The sequence below is a fragment of the Trichosurus vulpecula genome, chromosome 7 (assembly GCF_011100635.1).
Source record: "Trichosurus vulpecula isolate mTriVul1 chromosome 7, mTriVul1.pri, whole genome shotgun sequence".
Lineage (NCBI taxonomy): Eukaryota > Metazoa > Chordata > Mammalia > Diprotodontia > Phalangeridae > Trichosurus > Trichosurus vulpecula.
Genome location: NC_050579.1, coordinates 162,505,420 through 162,526,416, shown reverse-complemented (window position 1 = coordinate 162,526,416; position 20,997 = coordinate 162,505,420). Strand labels below are relative to the sequence as shown.

Sequence of the window (20,997 nt, the reverse complement as noted above, 5' to 3'; positions counted from 1 at the left end):
CTTCACCTCTGAGTCCATCACCCCTCTCTGGTGGGTAGCATGCTTCTTCAGTCCTCTGGAACTGTGGTTAGTCAATGCATTAGAGTTCTAAAACTTTTCAGAGTTATTTGCCTTTACAACAAGCACTGCATTTAGAAAGATGCTAAATGAGCAATAAACACATGACTTTGAAGATTTTGTCACATTCAGTCACGTAGTATAGTAGAAAAAAAACTGGACCAAGGGACAGGCAACCAGTTCTAGTCTTTACTCTGACATTAACTAGCTGCGTGACCTTGGATAAGTAATTTTACTTCTTCAGGACTCAATTTCTTCATGTGTGTCAAATGAAGAATTTGTACTAGATAATCTTTAAAGTTAATTAACCTCTACTTCCTCTTTTATAAAAAGAAGGGGTTGGACTAGAGGACATCTCTGAGGACCCAGGTTCTAGTTTTCTTGTTCATTACCTCCCTCCATGGTCTCTGTGATTCAGCCATACTGGCCCACTCACTCACTTTTCCACACCTGATTCTCCATCTCCCATCTCTAGGACTTTGATGTTTGTCCCCTAAGCCTCAAATACACCATGTCTTAGAATCTCTAGTTTCTGTTAAAATTTATCTCCCGGGGCACTTTCTATATGAACCCAGTCTGACCAGCAGCTGCTAGTGTCATCCTCAAAACTACCTCAACTTCATTGTTTATATATTATGCATATATTTACATACATATATCTTATTTCTCTCAGAATATATGAAGGGATTATTTAACTTTTTTCTTTGTATCCTCGGGACTGAGCACAGTGCTTGGCACATAGTAGGTACTTAAGAAATGCCTGTTGATTGATAAATCCATGATTCTATGATACCTTTCAAGTCCAATAATTTCTAATTCACAATCGAAATTAATATTTAGCAGAAAACAAGCAAAATAAAGGCAGTACCAACATTATTTTCCTCATCTTGTAGATGAGGACACTGAGGTTCTGAAAGATTGTGGCTTGCCTATGATCACACAACTAATCTTTGGGGCAGCATTCCAACTCATGTTGACTGGTTTCAAGCTTAGTAATCTACTCACTATCAGGATGCCTCTCAGAAGAAGGACAAATGAGAATATGCAATTTTTTCAAAAAGAAACATTACCACTTTGCAGAAGCCAAACTCAAAAGACAAAACAAAAATCCAAACATACAAAGTTCAGAAATACTGAATTTACTGAGTTCTCATTTAGTAAAATAACACCATAATTTGGGAGGCAAAGTTTGTCTGTGACCCTTCCACCTAGAGTAAGATCAGGGTACTTTTGTTTAATGAGTTGCCTAAATTTGGAACTCTACATTACTTACCCCAAAGTAATGTTGTGGATGAAAATATTTTGTAAATCATTTATATAACATATGAATATGAATCATTCTTGTTATTAGCTCCCATGCTTTCATTTCCTCAGGGGTTTGAAATGCTGTGGATAAAAATTTCAGACATCTCCTTTTCCAGAAGCTCTGTGCCAATCTATACTCTTCGAAAATCTCTTATGGAATTTTTCTCTATTCGTATCCAACTCCAATCACTTCTTATGTTAAAATCTTTCAGTACCATGTGCAATACTGGGGCCATATTTCTACCAGTATCTTTTACTTAAACACTTATTTACAAAATTTCAAGCTTCGGTCATTCATAAATCAAGTAACAAATTGACACCAGCCTCAGTGAATGGGAGGCACTTATGCCCACATTTTTATACTGCTGATTTTATAGTTCCAGACTAGTTAACATTCTCCCTCATTTTTGTTTCAGTGTGCCCCAGGATTTTTTGCCCCCCAAAATGAGAAAGGGAGTCGTGTATTTGAGTGGGAGGTAGAGGAAGCATGGTGATTTTGATTGGAGGCCTGCTAAATTAGCAGTAGCGGAAGAATATTTATGGGAAGATGTACTAGAAGCTGTTTTATATCTAGGGATTGAAATATTTGAGCCAAAAACACAATTTTCTTTTTTTTGTATTTTATTATTTATTTAATATTTTTAGTTTTCAGCATTGATTTCCACAATATTTTGAATTACAAATTTTCTCCCCATTTCTACCCTCACACCCACTCCAAGATGGCATATATTCTGATTGCTCCATTCCCCAGTCAGCCCTCCCTTCTGTCACCCCACTCCCCACCCCCATCCCCTTTTCCCTTACTTTCTTGTAAGGCAAGATAGATTTCTATGCCCCATTGCCTGCATATCTTATTTCCCAGTTGCATGCAAAAACAACTTTTTTCTTTTGAACACTTGTTTTTAAAACTTTGAGTTCTAAATTCTCTCCCCTCTTCCCTCCCCACCCACCATCCCTAAGAAGGGAAGCAATTCAACATAGGTCATATGTGTATCATTATGCAAAACCCTTCCACAATACTCATGTTGTGAAAGACTAACTATATTTTGCTCCCTCCTATCCTGTCCCACTTTATTCAATTTTCTCCCTTGACCATGTCCCTTTTTGAAAGGGTTTGCTTTTGATTGCCTCCTCCCCCATCTGGCCTCCCTTTTATCGTCACCCTTTTATCCCCTGTTTCCTTCTTTCTGGTGGGGTAAGATACCCAATTGAGTGTGTATGTTGTTCCCTCCTCAAGACAAGTTCGATGACAGCAAGATTCACTCATTCCCACTCACCTGCCCCCTCTTCCCTTCCAACAAAACTGCTTTTTCTTGCCACTTTTATGTGAGATAATTTACCCCATTCTATCTCTCCCTTTCTACTCTCAATATATTCCTGTCATCCCTTAATTTGATTTTATTTTTTTAGATATCATCCCTTCATATGCAACTCACCCTGTGCCCTCTGTCTACATATATTCCCTTCAGCTACCCTAATACTGAGGTCTCATGATTTACACACATCATCTTTCCATGTAGGAATATAAACAAAACAGTTCAACTTCAGTAAGTCCCATATGAATTCTCTTTCTTGTTTACCTTTTCATGCTTCTCTTGATTCTTGTGTTTGAAAGTCAAATTTTCTATTCAGCTCTGGTCTTTTCATTGAGAAAGCTTGAAAGTCTTCTATTTTATTGAAAGTCTATATTTTGCCTTGCAGCATTATACTCAGTTTTGCTGGGTAGATGATTCTTGGTTTCACTCCTAGCTCCACTGACCCCCGGAATATCATATTCCAAGCCCTTCAATCCCTTGATGTAGAAGCTGCTAGATCTTGTGTTATCCTGATTGTGTTTCCACAACAGTCAAATTGTTTCTTTCTGGCTGCTTGCAGTATTTTCTCCTTGATCTGGGAGCTCTGGAATTTGGCAACAATATTCCTAGGAGTTTTCTTTTTGGGATCTTTTTCAGGAGGCGATCGGTGAATTCTTTCAATTTCTATTTTACCATCTGGCTCTAGACTATCAGGGCAGTTTTCCTTGATAATTTCTTGAAAGATGATATATCTAGGCTCTTTTTTTGATCATGGCTTTCAGGTAGTCCAATAATTTTTAAATTATCTCTCCTGGATTTATTTTCCAAGTCAGTGGTTTTTCCAATGAGGTATTTCACATTGTCTTCCATTTTTTCATTCCCTTGGTTCTGTTTTACAATATCTGGATTTCTCATCAAGTCACTAGCTTCCACTTGCTCCAATCTAATTTTTAAGGTAGTATTTTCTTCAGTGGTCTTTTGGACCTCCTTTTGCATTTGGATAATTCTGCCTTTCATTTTTTCCTCATTGGCTTTTTGGAGCTCTTTTGCCATTTGAGTTAGTCTATTTTTTAAGGTGTTATTTTCTTCAGTATTTTTTTGGGTCTCCTTTAGTAAGTCATTGACTTGTTTTTCACAGTCTTCTCGCATCATTCTCATTTCTCTTCCCAATTTTTCCTCTACTTCTCTAACTTACTTTTCCAAACCCTTTTTGAGCTCTTCTATGGCCTGAGACCAGTTCATGTTTTTCTTGGAGGCTTTTGATGTAGGTTCTTTGATTTTGTTGACTTCTTCTGGCTGTATGTTTTGGTCTTCTTTGTCACCAAAGAAAGATTCCAGAGTCTGAGTCTGAATCTGAGACTGTTTTTGCTGCCTGTTTGTGTTCCCAGCCCACTACTTGACCCTTGAGCTTTTTGTCAGGGTATGACTGCTTGTGGAGTAGAGAGTACTTTGTCCCAAGCTTGAGGGGCTGTGCTGCTGTTTTCAGAGCTACTTCTATACAGCAAGCTCTGCCCCACCAGCACTCCTTCTCCCCCAAGAACCGCCAACCAGGCGGTCTAGTTTCTCACTCAAAAGTCTGTATCAAGTAAGTTATCTATAAAGGGTTATTTTATATATGCTTTTAAAATCAATCTTTATTGATATCCTTTGTTTTATACCACCTACATTCCCCTTATCAAGAACCATTCCTTATAATACAGAGAATAAAAGAGAAAAATAGTTCAGTGAAATTAAACAAGACAACAAAAAAGGTCTGACATATGCAATATTGTATACCAATAGGAATACCCATCTCTACAAAGATGACCTCATATATTTTAAATAAACCAACAATGAAAATAATTTTGGTTATTTTTTTTTTCAAGAAATAGCTCTGAAATCTAGCTACTGTATATTCCAATTATAAAAGAACAGGTGTGGAAAAGTTAACTTAATAAAAATGGGCAGGTAATGATACATGTGCAGAGATGTGTATATTTTGTTTATCAAATAAACAGGGTTAGGTTAAGGGAGGGGTAGGAGTAGAAAAAGAAAAAGTAAAAAAATCATAATATCATTCTTGATCAAAACACCATTTTGTTTTGACAGGGGAAGTGCCTTACCTTTGTGCCAGGTCTCTCCATATTCACCCCCTCCTCTAATGTTAGCTATTGCTAGCACACCACCCATGTGCCTCACAAAAATAAGCCTGGATACACTGTGAAACAAACGAAAAGAGCAATTATCTTTAGTTACTTTTCTAGCTGCTGGTGTTATTTCCTCTCCTTTCAAAAATATACTGTACCTAAACAACCAAAAATTGCGCTGCTGCGTGTGGCATCATTTAAACATGGAGTCCAGAATGATCACATGACAAGACAATTTGATCAGACAATATAATTTTTCCTGAGTGATGTCCGGCTATAAAGCCCTGCCACAAATTTCCATTTGAGTATCTGGTGCTTCTCATTTCTTGCTGTTTGCAAATATGTCACTATGCAGAATAGTAATAAATACTTCATAAAGGTGTGAATATGACTACTGAATCAAACAATGTATTTTTCTACAAATATTCGGGTGTATTAAATAATGCTGGCAGTTAAAGTCTCAGCAAAGATTTTCTTAGAATCCCGACCAAGGTCATTACTATTGTATTTTCAGAAGCTTTATGTCCCTTGCCCCTAATATACTTTGAAACTTTAAAAAAGTTATGAAATATTTAGTAAGCATACATTTTAAAAAGAGGCAGTGTAGACAGTTAAAGACACATGGTGCTTGTCCTTTTTATGTTACAACTCCAGTCCCATATTTCCAAGTATTACCTGGACATCTTTACTTAGAAGTATCCCCTCCCCAAAACTTTATGTTAATAGGACATCATTCTTCATTCAAAAAGTAGCTCCCAAATACCTATTACACATAAAGTCCTAACTCTATTTCACCTGGAATTCAAGACCTTATACAGTCTAGCACAAAGCTAATCTCATTCCTTTTCATATATACAATATTTCATCCAAGTTGGACTAATGGCTTCATCACCTAGACAGTGACTCTATTATTAAATTCCAAGATCCAGAGAGTGATATAAAAGAGCACTTGGAGAGACAAACACTTTGAGCAGAACGGATAACCTGTTAACTGGAATACGCCCAAGAAACTGCAAAGCTACTTCTTTATAAAATGACTTCAAGCTTATGGATAAAGGCAGAAGCACATCTTTTTTAATTCCAACATTCTACAAGTATTGCTATATGTCTGGGACATCAGGAATACAACAATCTCCAAAGCATTCCAAATGAATAACACACAGAGAGGAATGGAGAAGCACAAGGTAGAGGTGAGCAGGCTGTAGCACGTAATAAATGAGAACTCTGAAGAACAAGAGTAAAATACACTATCAAGGAATTATGTAATAGGAAGAGAAGGGCTTTTTATATGACGAGGACAAGAGATGACAGGTGGAAGGCCAGAGGGCTTCAATGATATCTTTAGGATGTCAGGAGAAAGGCAAGAAACCTGTTAAATGGATTCCATGTGATGAGCTTAGGGCAAGACAAGCAAGAAACACACAGCTTGGAGAGGCATGGGTGGCTTTTGATCTGTACGTTTAGAGGGATCTTTCAAACTATCATGATCACAGATCCACCTGAGTATTTGAGTTGGTTAACCATGGCCCAGTTAATACTTTTACAACTGTAAAATTACTAGCTTAGCGCAGTGACTGGCACATAGTAGGCACTATACGAATGCTAGCTATTATTATTAGTTCTCCTCTTCCAGTTTTTTCTTCTTCAATATGTCCTATGTTATGTTCATAGCCAGCTTCCTATAAAACATGATACAAATCACCTCTATACAAAAAAGAAAGAAAAAAAGACAATGACTTCCTTTTACCTAATAACTGAAGCCCAAACTTCTTATCGTGGCATTTAATGACCTCCACATATTTTAGCTGGGATTCTAGTTATTGACATACATCTTCTTACCCTCTACTAGATGACTGAAGTTCCCTGAGGGCAGGAACTGTGTTGTTTTTTTAACTGCTAAAATCAAAGTCCCGTGCACAGAGTAAGTCCTTAAAAATAATTCTTATTGGGATTAACTTTAATAAAGAGTTCTGTAACTAAGGAAAGTCAGAAGACAAAAGGAAAAAGAACTCTTACACTCTGTGATCATTCTCTCTTTGGTTTCTCTTAATCTACTATGGGGATTCCAAAGGCTTCATGCATATGTCCTACACTGACAGCTAGACAGTAAACTCCACAAGAGCAAGGAGTGTGTTTTCAGATACCAACAAGTAACATGATAGTAGGCACTCAAAAAAAAGTTGTGAACATTAGTGATAGTTCATAGATAATTTGAATTTGGCTTTACAGTCTGTGTTGGAACGGGTGGTCTAAGCTAAATGGCAGTCATACAGTTCACAATACCATTCATAGAGGGGGATATATATTGCAAAGGTGTCGGATAGACTTCAGTTAGTCAATAATCTAGCCAAAGGCCAGTCCTTGAGGATGGGAAAGCCTAGGAACTAAACTCCATGTTTTAAGAGAACGGGGGAAAGATATGAAATAGCTTTTTAAAAAACATCCAAATAATTGAATGTAAAGGTCTTTGATTTAAGAACAAAAAACCAAACCATCTGTTTCAGGAAGATAATTCTGTTTTGTTTTTTTTACAAGAAACAGGAAATTAAAGTCAAGTTTGCAGAGAAAAAAAAGGATATATAATTGTCTCTTACATGAAATGACTCAAACCTGGATAATGTGAATTTTTAAATGAAATACCCGAAAATATTCACAGAAATAATGGGAGAAGAACTGTTGAAAAATAATGAATTTCATGTTATCTGAAAATTTAAATAGAGAATGGCAATACAACAGATAGAAAATGTACTTAATATTAGATATGAAGATCACAATAACAGATTCTTAGTGTTGCTGAAGTGTGCAACTATTATGTGAAACATGATTTTCTCTGCAGGGCATCCCGACAGTGACTGCTGCTTATCCAGAACCCAATGATAGCAAGCCTATAATATTAGGGAGCTCCCACATTAGGGCTGAACTACAAGGAGGACATAGCTTCATCACTAAGCACAGAAGCCATAGCTTGTCCCCAAACTATAATCCCAATTATACAAGCTTGAAGATTCTATACTAGCAATCTAGCACCTGTGATTTGGGCAGTTAGACAAAGAACACTGAGTCTGTTCCCTAAGTTAGATGATTTCTAAGATCCCTTTCAGCTCTAAATGCTAAAAACTTCTGGAGTAAATAAATTATGAATATTGGAATAAAGCAAATAACTCTCCTTACTGACAGGCTCTATGATTTTTTTTGGTTGTGGCCTATTTGGGAAAGATGGAAGGCTTCAATAAATGGTTATCTGATACAAAGAGAAAATCCTGGGGTTTTTGGGTTTTTTTGGCACCTAAATTGTGAATTGTGGAACCAGATTCACATTAGGAATGCAAATATCTTCTATATACATACATACACAAAAGTACCCAAATATAAAATAAGTGAGAAAAAATTTGAAAGGCAAGGAAAAAGATGCATTTTATGCTGATAGATCACTAATTTAATTCAGTCAACAATTATCTACAGAGCACCTATGTCTATAGCAATGGGTTTGGTGGTAGAAGCAGTCCAAGTAAGAACACCTTCAGTGTAAGGAACACAGAATGGGAGGGTTGCTAAATGAAATGTAGCAGCCTAGATGGTTATACTATACTATGTCCTCTACTCCAGGGGTTCTTAACCTGGCATCTGGGAAATTGTTTTAAAAATATTTTGATAACTATGTTTGAAAAAAATTGGTTTCCTTTATCATCCTACGTGTTTATTCTGAGGACGGATTTATGACAAAAAAAGGTTATGAAGCCCCGGACTAGTCACAAAGTACAGGGTGTTCCTAAAGTCTGGACACATAGGAAAAAATGTATATTTTCGAGAAATGAAACGAATGAAATTTTCAACAACTTTTTCCTTAATTGGAATATTAACAAATAACATCATCAATATGATTTTGATCATTTGTGATGCAAAGATTGATGAGCTTTGCAAGATTCACATGAACTCGATGCAATAACTCCACACTGCCATCAATTTTAGCACATTCACTCTTTATGCGTTCAATCAAGTGTGTTGCATTTGTGATTTTCATTGAGCACGCCTTCTCCTTTAGCATACCCCAGAAAAAGAAGTTGCTGAACAACACAGAGTCTTCAGTGAAACAGTTAATGAGATATTAATGAGATTTCCTATATGTCCAGACTTTAGGGACACCCTGTACTTGTGCTCACATATGAAGCCAAAAGCTGCCCGTCACAACACTGGGAAAACCTAATGCCAAGATTTTCTCTTCCAAAATCATAACAAACATTTGCAGTTCTGCCCCTTATAAAGTTATCAGATGAAACCTCTTTTCTCAAAGTCTCCCTAAATATCATGATTCCAAATGAGCAAGAATAAAGCAATAGAGTAAGGAGTTTTCATTTCCTGAGTCCAATATATGGGAATATGGTAAAGATATTCCTTTCTTAAATAAGCTGCAACTTGAAGATGTGAAATGGGTAGAAATAAGGCAATGTGCATCCTTGCTTACTTTTCCCTAAAAGGAACAGACACTTTAATAAATGTGCGTTAAGGCAGTTCCTCACGTTGACCTTAAAGACTGTGATTCAAGTAGGAAGCCAATCACGCTGTCATCAACTATCTGGGTTTGACTTTTCCCCTCAAATGTAAGTGGTACAATGAACATAACACTTTATGGTGTCATGGGATCTGGTTTAAATCCAGATTTTGTCCCTTAGCCATTCCATCTTTCTGAGTCCTACATCTCTATCTATAAAGTAAGGGGGAATGAACTAGCTGACTTCCAAGGTTCCTTCCAGCTTTAAGTCTAGGATCTTGTGATGTAAATTGTGTTAGAACAAATGAAGAGAAGAACAGAAATAAGATATCTACAATAAATATTCAGCTTTCAACCTCCTACAGAATGAATCCTAAGACTGGCACTGAAAGTATTTTCACCGCTCTTTACATTTCAAAAACTACAGAGACTGTTCAGAAAACAAAGCAAAACACTAGAAAATGAGAACTTATTGATAAGGACACTTCTAAGTCAAAAGGAAATGCTTAATTTATACCAGGGAAAGGAAATGATTATCTCATTATGATTATTAAATTCACAGATGATGCTCAGAACATCTCAATAAAATGACCTTGAGGGGTCCCCAAGTGAAAATACCTTTTACTTATTTTTAAAGGTAACCAAGTCTAATATAGTATGATCATTTTACTATGGGGATAGATAAATTGGGTTAACAAACAAAACTCTGAGGTCTCGAGAGTATTCAACATTTACCTGTAGCTTGTAATAGATATATTAATATTGAATATAGATATATTGAAGCCTGCATAGCCATACAAGAAACCAGGGTGAGAGCCATCTATTTTAATTCCTTTCTTATGCACAATGAACACTGGGATCTTACTATGGGGATCTATAAATTGGGATAACAAACAAAACTCTGAGGTCTCGAGAGTATTCCACATTTACCTGTAGCTTGTAATAGATATATTGATATTGAATATAGATATATTGAAGTCTGCATAGCCATACAAGAAACCAGGGTGAGAGCCTTCTATTTTAATTCCTTTCTTATGCACAATGAACACTGGGATCTTACTATGGGGATCTATAAATTGGGATAACAAACAAAACTCTGAGGTCTCGAGAGTATTCAACATTTACCTGTAGCTTGGTGTAATAGATATATTGAAGCCCCCATAGCCATACAAGAAACCAGGGTGAGAGCCATCTAATTTAATTCCTTTCTTATGCACAATGAACATTGGGATCTTCGTGCCATCTCTGCTGGGGTAGAACACCTAGGACAAGAGAGAGGATAAGTTTAGATTCAGTATGATCCTTTTTGTATCATGTAAGCACTCCTGTGTCCTTCAAGGGAAAAGTCTGAAAAGAAATAGTGATCCCGGATGGCCTGATTTTTTCTATAGCTGAGAGCTGGAAAGCTAGAAGGAAAAGTGGATAGAGCGTGGCCGTGGAGTCCAAAGCTGGCATCAGGGAATGGACAGGTGAGTGACTCTTAGGGTGAGTCACTCAGCCTCTGCTTCCTTCAGTTTCCTCATCTATAAAATGGAGATAATAAAAGCACCAACCTTCCGGGGCTGCTGTGAGGATAAAATGAGATAATATAAATGCCAGCTACTATTGTCATTATTACGATTATTACACTTTAGCCCTTGCTTTCCCACTATCCAGCAGGGTCACTACAAATAATTTTACTTCTATAGGCTTCAGTTTCCTCATCTGTAAAATAAAGGAGTCAAACCAGATGACCCAAGGGCCCCCCCAACGTTCTACGCCTTTCTGTATCTGCCTCTCTTCCATCAGTTATGCCTTGAAGTCTTTGAAACAAACTCCTGAACTGATGAATGGGCTGTCTCTTACTCTGCTGTTACACACCACGGCTGATGGGGGGGAAAGAAACAAAACCTCTCCTTCTTCCCTATAAAGGTCTTTTCCACACCTCATTCCTGAATTGATAATTAAGAGTTAGGGTTTCCCTTCAAAGAGACATGTGGCATAATGATATAGTACCACTGACCAAGACAGCTATTAAAAAATATGGAACGTTTCGCTTTTTAAAAGCAAGTATGACCCAAACTGTCATTTCTGGGTTAGAAATCCAACATTTAGTTCACCTTAGAAATCCCTTCAAGACACAAATCAGTAAGTCTTTTTTCCTTTAAAAAAATGTTTTCACAGCTTTCTCTGTAAAGCTGTGTTGTTATTGTCAGCTGGGATCTGAATCTTGAACTCCAAATGCAGTTTCCCTCCCCCTTATCATGTTATTACCTTCATTAATTTGGAAGTCATTAGGAACTGTCAGTTCCAAGAGGGAGCAACAGGATAATCTTTGGTAAGACCTAGACGCTTTCAACCAGGAATGACAATCAAAGCTGTTAGGACTGTGTTGAACCTGGGTGGTATTTCCTTTACTAGTCCTAAGTCTATTTCTAAGTCATACTTCCAAGTTCCTCAGTGACTCCATGGAGAAAAATCATAGAGAGGAAGAGGTACTGAATGCAAGTAGAGGAATGAAAACACTGAATGCATTCTCCACGACTGAAAGACGATGTGTAAGCCTGCTCTCTGGGGAAACTGAATTTCACCACTCATCACTCCAACTCCAATGCTGCACCCAGGATCACCTTCCCAGCTCAGAATGCTCCCTTGCTAGGATTTCAACAGCATGATAGAACGAAAAAAGCAGAAGACCTGTCTTACCCTGGGTAAATCATTTAACTTCTCTGGCTCTTAGCTTCCTCATTTTTTAAAATTAGAAATTAAAATAAAAAAGATATATTCAGATATTTTCCAAGTTCCCTTCCAGTATCAAATCTCTAGAAACTGAGGTTCAGAGAGGTCACACAGCTAGTAAATACCAGAGGCAGAAGTTGAACCTAGTTTCTCCATCACTGCAACAAGAATCTAGCAGGATTCTTACAAGTTTGGGCCTATCCCAGAGCTTTCAGTCTATTGTCTGAGGACAACTTGAAAATCACATTAAAAGATGGGATCATTTTAGGGGACTAAGCAATAACTCACATGCCTATAGTTTTTTAAGGTTTTGCCAAATGCTGGGATTTATGTATGATAAGTGCTGTTTTAAGGATGAGGAAGCTGAGGGTCAGAGAGAGTACTTAAGGTCATAGATTTAGAGGTGGAAGGTACCTTAGAGAGCATCTCGCCTAGTCTAAACTGCCTCCACACCTCCCCTCCCCCTAACTTACAGATAAGTATACTGAGCCCTAGAGAGGTTAAATGACTTACACAGGATCATACAGACAGTAAATATAGGTAATAAATGGCAGAATTGGGGTTCAGACCCAGGTCTGTGATGCCTTAAGTTTCTTCTACTATAACACACTGCTTCTCAATCTTAAAAACTATGGTCAGTGGTTGTGGGCCCCTAAACTGTAAGTTGTGGAATCAGACATGCATGCCTCTGCCTACCCTTTTAAATCCAATTCAGCTATTTAAAGATTTTACCATACCAAAACTATTGTGGGGAATTGTCAAGAAGTAGAAATAACTAGTTTAGAAAGGAGTTAGTATTGAATGTTTAGAGAGAGAGGAAGGTCACGGCTGAAAAAAAGCTGCTGCTAAAAATCTCGGATCTTTTCTTTTAAACTAGCAGAAACAACTGCATCAAATTGCATCTATCTTTGGAAAGAAATGTTTGATGCTGCATGTGTCACATTAAACAAGCTGATATGTAAAATTAAAGCAAACTGAAAGCAGCTTTGGAATCAAAGGAAGCCCATTCTAGAAAATAAAAAAAGAGAAAGGGGACAGAGTTTTATTTAAAGGGAACTTTTAAATTCATGTTTGAAAGAACTAGGAGAGTGGCTGTGTGGGTGGGTGGCAGGAAATGTGCAGCAAGATAAAATACATTCAAGTGATTGGCTAGGACTAATGAGCTAAAATATAGATAGGCTCCAATTCAGTGGTGGAAGAATAGAGAGAGCTGAAGGATGCCCAAAAATCACTTCTAGAAAGCAGACTAGTAAAGAGTCTCACATGATTCTACTTTGAATCATCTAAACAAGATCAGAACAAAAAGTAAAAAGCATTTCACATGACTACGCCAGGTTACAATATTTAGAGTAATAGAATGTAATTTAGTATTACATCACCATTACTAAGTAACAATGGATTTGGAATTCTGTGGCCCAATGGGGCTATCATATAAAGAAGTTATATGGAAGCAGTCTACTACTTAAAAATTGTTTTCCTGGAAGAGTAAAGGATAGCAGGGTCAGCATAAATTACTGGGGAAAAAGAGAACAATTCCACGAAAAGGAGATGGTTGGAGCTATGGCTTTAGGGCCATTTGAGAACTTTGAAATAAAAGAATATATCAGTAACAAAGACAGACAGTGTTACTAAGGAGAGAAAGGTCTAGGTAGGCTAAGAATGGGAACCCTGCCTCAATACATATTTACTAAATGAATATAGGCAATTCCCTTAAATTCCCAGGGCCCCAGGCAACTCTTTAAGAAACCAACAGCTAAGATTTATACAGCCCTTTAAAGCTTGCAAAGCATTTCACTAGTGTTGTCTAATTTGATTCTCACAATTATTATCCCTATTTTATGGAAGAGAAAACGGAGACTGAGGTTCAATGACTTGCCCAGGGTTACATAGCTAACAGTGCGAGGCAGGATTCAATGTGCGACACGACTTGGGAAAGTGGAAAACGGCCACATCAATGTAGGTACTCACAGTGTGTCAAAGCTAGAAGGTTAAGGTTAATATGCATTCATTCTATAACATCTGGAGCAAGTAACACTCCAGCTCAGGCTGAAGAATTTCAGTGACTTCTTCAGTAGCCCAATCTACTTTTGGTCAATGCTAATTGTCAGTGAGTTTTCTTACTGAAGTAGAAATTTGTCTTCCTGTAGCTTTTACCTCCTGGTCCCCATTCTGCTTTTCTGACTCAATCCCTGTCTTCCACATGAAGACTTCTAAAGACTTACAACAGCAATTCTGGACTGAAATATCCCCTTGTCTAAAAATCTGTCAAAAGATGCACTAACAGAACACAAAAGGTCAGCCAGGTGTAGCTTTCAATAGCACAACAAAGCTTTAAAATTGGAAAGGACCTAAGACAATCCCCCCAAACTTTATAGAAAGATACTCAGGACCAGAAGACTTAAGTGACTTGCTCAAGAGCAAACAGGTATTAAGAAAGGCTTATAGATCATACCTCTAAAGCTGGAGGGGACCCCAGAGATCATCCAATCCACCTCTCTCATTGTATTTTACTTTTTGAGACTGGGTCTTCCCACCTCCCCAGAACAGAAGTGCAGTGGTCCCTCTGCGAATGATCCCAATGCTGATAGGCAAAGATACCTTAACTTGCTCCATTTTTCTAACCTGAGCTGGTTAATATCTCCTCAGGAGGTCTGGTGGCCTTCTGTTCCTAGGGGAAGCTACTGGGGCTAGAGTTACTTACTAGTGTCGACATCCAATTGGCTTTAGCCTTCCTGTAGCTGTGAATTCCTGCAATGAAGAGACCCACTAGGCTCAGACTCCCTAGCAGCAGAAACTATAGGCACAGGTGGACCCACCATTACCAGGCCCCTTTGTTTTACAGATAAGAAACTGAGGCTCAGAGATTAGATGACCTACTCATGGTTACATGGCTAGTAAATGTCATAGGCAGGATTTGAAGTCAGGTACCACTGACTCCAAGAACAGAATTCTAATACTGCCTTTGGCAGAGCTGGATTTGAACCAGGACTTACAACTTCAAATACAATCTTCTTTCCACTATGCCATGATCTATGGGGCAGGTTGCAGCAATAGGTTCATTGATATATTATGCTGTCCTGAAAGTCTTAGCCTTCTCTGTTATCACTGTTCACTGAATAAAACTCAGCCTTTGATCATTGGTAACCATCAAGTAACCAACTCAAAGATCCATATATTGATGTATTCTTGTTCCCAGTTTCCTGACAGTGTTTTCTGATTCAGAAGACTAATCTTTACCCTGTCTATCATTTCCCTACCCACAGACCTATTCCTAGGTGGGACCAAGTGAGACAGGACACAGATTTAGATGGAAATGGGCATCAAATACCAAAATAAGAACAAGATACCCTTAACCAATTAGGATATTCTGAAGCTTTGTATTTATGTGCCTAGGTATGAAACCAAGTAGCTGGTGACACATATTATCTCTGGGAGATAAGACTGAACTTCATGTCTAAATATAGTAATGCTGGGTTTTGTTTCTTTTTAAATTAGTCTTGCTCAGGGGTGTCGTGGGAGGGTGGGGATTAGGGAGTAGAGTGGGGTTAAGAAGGATCAATCTATTTGCTGTAATTGATTATACTGGACAAAAATATTTATTTGGTATTGGTATGTAAGTAAAATAACAAGCACTGAGACCAGAAAATAGGGAGACCTGGCTTCCATTCCTATCACTGCCACTCAGCAACTGTGTAGTCACTTCCCCTAAATCTCAGTTTGTCCACATGTTGGACTACATGATCTCCTAAGGATATTTCTCATTTTTCATAATACATGAAAGGGAAACCTCATAGTGCTTACTATATTCACTTGGATTCTGATTATTGAATGGGCCTAAGAATTTAAGGCAAGAAGGATTCATTTAGTTCAGGGGTTTCTAAACTTTTTTTGTGCCATGGAGCCCTTTGGCAGTCTGGTACAGCCCTTCTCAGAAAAAATAATTTAAGGAAATGCTAAATTTCAGTTAGGGATTAATGAAAATGAAGATGTAATACTTGTTTCCATCTGCGTTCTTGTTCTGAAATCTACCCAAACACCTCAGGTTAAGATTCCCTGATTTTGTCTAATTCCCTCACGAAGGATCAGAGAAGGAAAGTGACCTACCCAAGGCCTGTATTAAAGGAAAAAAATAAAAAATAAAAACTGACAGAGGACCTGAGAGATGAAGGAATGTTAAGAGCTGTAAAGGACAGCAGAGATCAGTTACTCTAATCCTCTTATCTTAAAGATGTGGCAATAAATACAAAAGGCTCACCTAAGGTCATGTGCTATTTATAGTTACAGCAGGGTGAGACCGGAATTCAGATCTCCATCTCCTATTCCAGTGTTTTTTAACTTGATGCCATGTAATAAATTTAACTCATGACATTACTCTAGGGGTTTAGTCAAGCTATAATCCTATAGTGGAGTTCACTTAGGACATCGAGTACTGGCTGTTGAGGAATTAACACTGTACCAACACAATAAACTCTTAAATAATGAATTTTATTGCCTTTTCTTAAAAAAAAAATAAAAACTTACCATTTTGATATTAATTATATAGAACAAAGAATAAGAGCCACATGTCACTTGAGTAATAGTGTTCTGTTTTTTGGGCTTCATTTCTTTCCCTGCCTCCCTGACCCTTTTGGAAAGTCGACCCATAGCAGCTGGAAAAATGGGAGCTACTCTAGTAACTAATGGGGAAGTCTGTTTGGAATATGATCATCTCTAACACGTTAGTTAACAAGTATCTTTATGTCGAATACCAGTAAAATAAAACATTATAAGCTTCCAGGGCATTCAGCTTTTAGAAATCAATTTCAATAATAGCAAATCCAAGTCACCTCAAAAATGAAAAATAGTTCGAGTGGGAATCTTAAGAAAAGTTCTGTAAACATTACATGTGCTATTTAACATTCTAAGTTATAGCTGTCAGTGAAATTAAAAGAGACTCTCATTATCTTTGCCCATTTCAAACTAGAATATTTTGAGAGGCTGGTTTATAATATTATCCAGAGACAGCACACATGAATCCTAGAGCTGAACTAGGAAACAATTTCTTAAAAAGTAGGAGAAAGAAGAGAGAGTGACTAGAGGCCTCATGGTTTAGACATGTAGTAAATACTTCCACTAACAACTCTAATTTTACAGAGGTACTAACTACCCCCAAATGGCTTAGGTCCTGGCACCACATTTGGCAGTGAATGGAAACTATTAAAATTATATGACAACTTGTTATGAAATTAGAGTTTTTATTTAAACAAGCAATAATTAAAATGGTCTCCTCTTTTAAAAGAGTAATAAAAATAACAAATCAAGGTAGCATTCCTATACTCCTGCTATCTTCACTGAAATAAATGATTTCTCCTCCAGAGATGAATAAATCTCGAAATAAAATCAATTCAGTTAGGACACTGTAATATGAGAAGCTACTTAATCTTCTTTAAATGGGCAATTTTTAATAGATGATTCAATCTGGTTCAAATCTGATGTTAGGTAAATATCATGTTTATTTATGTTCATCAGGAATGGGAAGTGCTTCTATTTGAGAGATGACCACAAAGGGCAAGCCCTAAGGAGACAGGAATGTCTGGTGACACCAATTCCAGCCTAATTTTAGACTCTGACAGGTTTTACGTGTGAATGTTCATAAAAGGGTGTTGCTGCTTCCCTTTCTATCAGGGTTGAAAGGTGTACATTGGTGCTGTTTGTTATTTATTATTATATTATTTATTTTGCTAATAAATCTGTAAGAAACTGACTGAATGGAAATTCCATTGTAAATGCACATAAACTCAAGACATGACATTAGACATAACTATTTGGAGAAAAAGGGAACACAACCTTTGTGCCTCAATTAACTAAAAAAAAAATAAACACATGAAAAATTGCCTAGATAGGTTTCTTTAATTCAAATTTCTTTATTGCAGTTAGGTTAAAAATATTTGCCTAATGTTAGGGCATTATAATGTACAGTAATAGTTTTCAGATATTTAACTTTCTGGGGAGGAATAAAAAGAGTTTAAAGTTATCTTGGGATGAAAATAAGAAGGGAAAAGTTCCTTTTGGGAAAAAAAATGTTGTTTACCAAACAATTAAGGCATTTGGCTAATGTCAAAAATGTTACATATAAAAATCTAAATTACTTGTATTTCTTAGGTTGTTGTTGTTTGTCCTTTGTTCTGGAAGAGGACTGTGACATCAGGAAGGTGATGGTACGCCTTGCAAGTGAATTGGATTTAAGTGAGAGAGAGCTGTGCAAAGTCACCAACCTCACTTTCTCCTCTGGAGTCCTCTGGGTCCAGTAGCAAGATATAGATCAGGATGACTGCCACAGATACAGTGGGAGACCTTGGCCTTTTTAAGATCTTTCCCAGGTCTCAACTGGACTAGGGCAACATTTCTTAGGTGCTGTGAATTTATAGGAGCTATATACAACTAACAAGTTCTATATGAACTCAGCACTCAGCAGAAAAACAACCTAGAAACCTCCATGCACAGATGGACATGGGTATATCTGGAATACCAGCAATGACAATCCCTGGAAAAATTCTTTTGTGAGATTCTACTTCTTTGCCCTAACCATCCAGGGGTTTTTTTCTCCCCTTTTTTGGTGGGAGAAGAAGGTAGACTGATCTGCAAAAGTTGCATTCAGAGAAGCCTGCCAAATTTAAAATTCACTTTATCTCAGATGGCAGCATGGTATGATGAACAGAGTGCTGGGCGTGGAGTCAGCTCCAGGGTTTAAATCAAGTACACATCTACTAGCTGCCTGACCTGGACAGGTTCTAGGACTTAACTAGGGCTTCAGGAAGGGACTGGTAGAGGGAGCTCCCTACACTGGCCTAAATCAGTGCATACTATTTGGTAGAGTAATGAATCATTTCAATATCATTTTAAGAATTCTACCATCTTATTCTTAAAGTTTAATTATCAAAGATCCATGTATTATTTTTCAGAATATAAAGCAAAAATATAAGGTTTAAAAAAATCAGTAAAAGTTATGGTTGTACCTAATACAGATCTATAACTTTCATGTAAATCTATTTGAAAATAATCTTCCTTACTTTACAAGCTTATAGTTTCAAGGACTTTTACATTTATATTATCATGAAACATAGGCTTACTGTGAATCACACATTTTAATTAATTTACCTTTTTATCATCAGTGTTACTAATGTTTTAATTTTCAACAAATGGTGCAATTGGTAGAAGTTCCCCATGCTGGCAAAATCACAGATCGTTCATATGTTCACTTCAGGAGCTCAAATTAATTTTCCTTAAGAAAATGGGAGATGCTCAGGGTTAAGTTCCAGTGTTGTTATGCCTTCTGGTGGTTTCTAGAAGCCCAAACCCAAATCAAAGTGTCTAGGAGGAGACATCATAAGATCATAGATTTAGGGCTAAAAGGGACCTGAGGGAATTTTGAATTCAACCCACCCCCCTCATTGTACAGGTGAGGAAGCTGAGGCTGAGAGAGGTTAAGTGACTTATCCTGGGTCATACAACTAACAAATGCCTGAAGTGAGATTTGAATTCACATTTATCCAAGTCCAGGGCCCCAGTCACTGACAATGCAGAAGCCTTTCTAAGGGGGTGGGTCAACAGTGTAAAATGTTGCAGAGAAGTCAAGAATCAGGAATGAGAAAGTTTGGCAATGAAGAAACCAATGGTAACTTTGGGGAACAACTTTGTTTGAGTGATAAGGCTGCAGGTCGCGTTGCAAGGGTCAATGACAAGGAAGAGACAAGAGGAAGCAGAAACAATGAGCTCTTTTCAGGAGTCTGGTTGTATAATAGAAAAGTGATAGAGGGACTGGGGAGATAGGAGCATGTTGATAAGCATTGGAGAAGTCAATGGATAAGATGAGATTGAAAATTAAGGAGTGAGAAGTGATGATGAAAAGGTCAGACTCCTTAAAGGGACAGTAATATTGAAATGAACTGACATGAAATACTGGAGAGACTTAATATCTTTCCCCCCTCCATTTCATGTCTATTGTCATCTGGATCGAGGGCATCTTAAGAATCGGGACTGAAATCTCTTACTTAGCATCCTTGAAAGATGGTCATTCAGCTTCCCTTTGAACATCTTCAGTGGAAGACGTGCTGGACCAAGAATCAGAGGGGCTGGGTTTGACTCTAGGTTCTCCATTCAATATCCATGTGATTGTGGGTAAGTCATTTAACTTCTCTGGGCCTTAGTTTTCTCCTCCATAAAGCAGGAGTCCTTTCCAGCTTTAACCTATGACTTCTGGTATGATGATAACCTATAGGAGCAAGTTGACTACTAATAAAGGAGCTCTGTTCCACTGTAAGAGAGTTCTAACTGTTAAAAACTTCCACTGGTCCTAAAAATCAAAAATATCCTCCCCACCAACACTGTCACTTCCAAAATAACCACTATCTTGCTCAAGTACTTGCTATGAGAAGGGATTCTGTGTTCAGAGAACATAGAACTGCTTCTACTGGTAGACTCAGACTAGAGTAACCATTTTATGTAAGAAAGTTCTCATGGTTTTCTCTAAGTCAGGGAGGAAGGGCCAACTGTAGACATAGGTAGAGAAGACAATCACCTACATGGTATGATTTGAAGAATGCCACAAAGCCCTCATTTTCTCACTGGACTGCCACAGAAACTTTCCTCTTACCAGGCTTGTATTTCCCACCATTAAAGAGTCACTCCCTTTGGTTGAACTAAAAAATTAAGGGTAACTGTCTCCAGAAAGCCACTGTCCAAAAATTCCTCACCCGAAAGAAGGAACTCCTCTAGTCCCTTCTCACCCGCAGGTGCAAATTAAGTTTGTTAGATTACTTATCTTGACACTGTGAAAGGTGGAAGGGACCTTAGTCCTGATGGCATGAAACATAAGATGGCTAATCCTTAGTGACAATAAGAGAATGAAGTGACTTGCCTAATGTAACATCGTTAGTCTCTGACACTAACCTCGCGTGACTCTGACCAAGTCACTTTCCCCTCTCTCTGAGTTTCAGTTTTCTTATCTGTAAGACAGGCATAATTCACA

The 20,997-nt window shown here is 37.6% G+C and overlaps 1 protein-coding gene across 1 annotated transcript in view; it reads right to left on the bottom strand.

The window, feature by feature from the left end:
- Positions 1 to 20,997, bottom strand: part of LOC118856567 (prolyl endopeptidase) — a 151,131-nt gene that overhangs the window by 18,007 nt on the left and 112,127 nt on the right. The window contains exons 11-12 of the mRNA XM_036766940.1: positions 10,398 to 10,534; positions 4,760 to 4,854 (exon numbers count right to left, since the gene is read on the bottom strand). Coding sequence (XP_036622835.1) covers positions 4,760 to 4,854; positions 10,398 to 10,534 — 232 coding nt within the window. The remainder of the gene's footprint in view (positions 1 to 4,759; positions 4,855 to 10,397; positions 10,535 to 20,997) is intronic.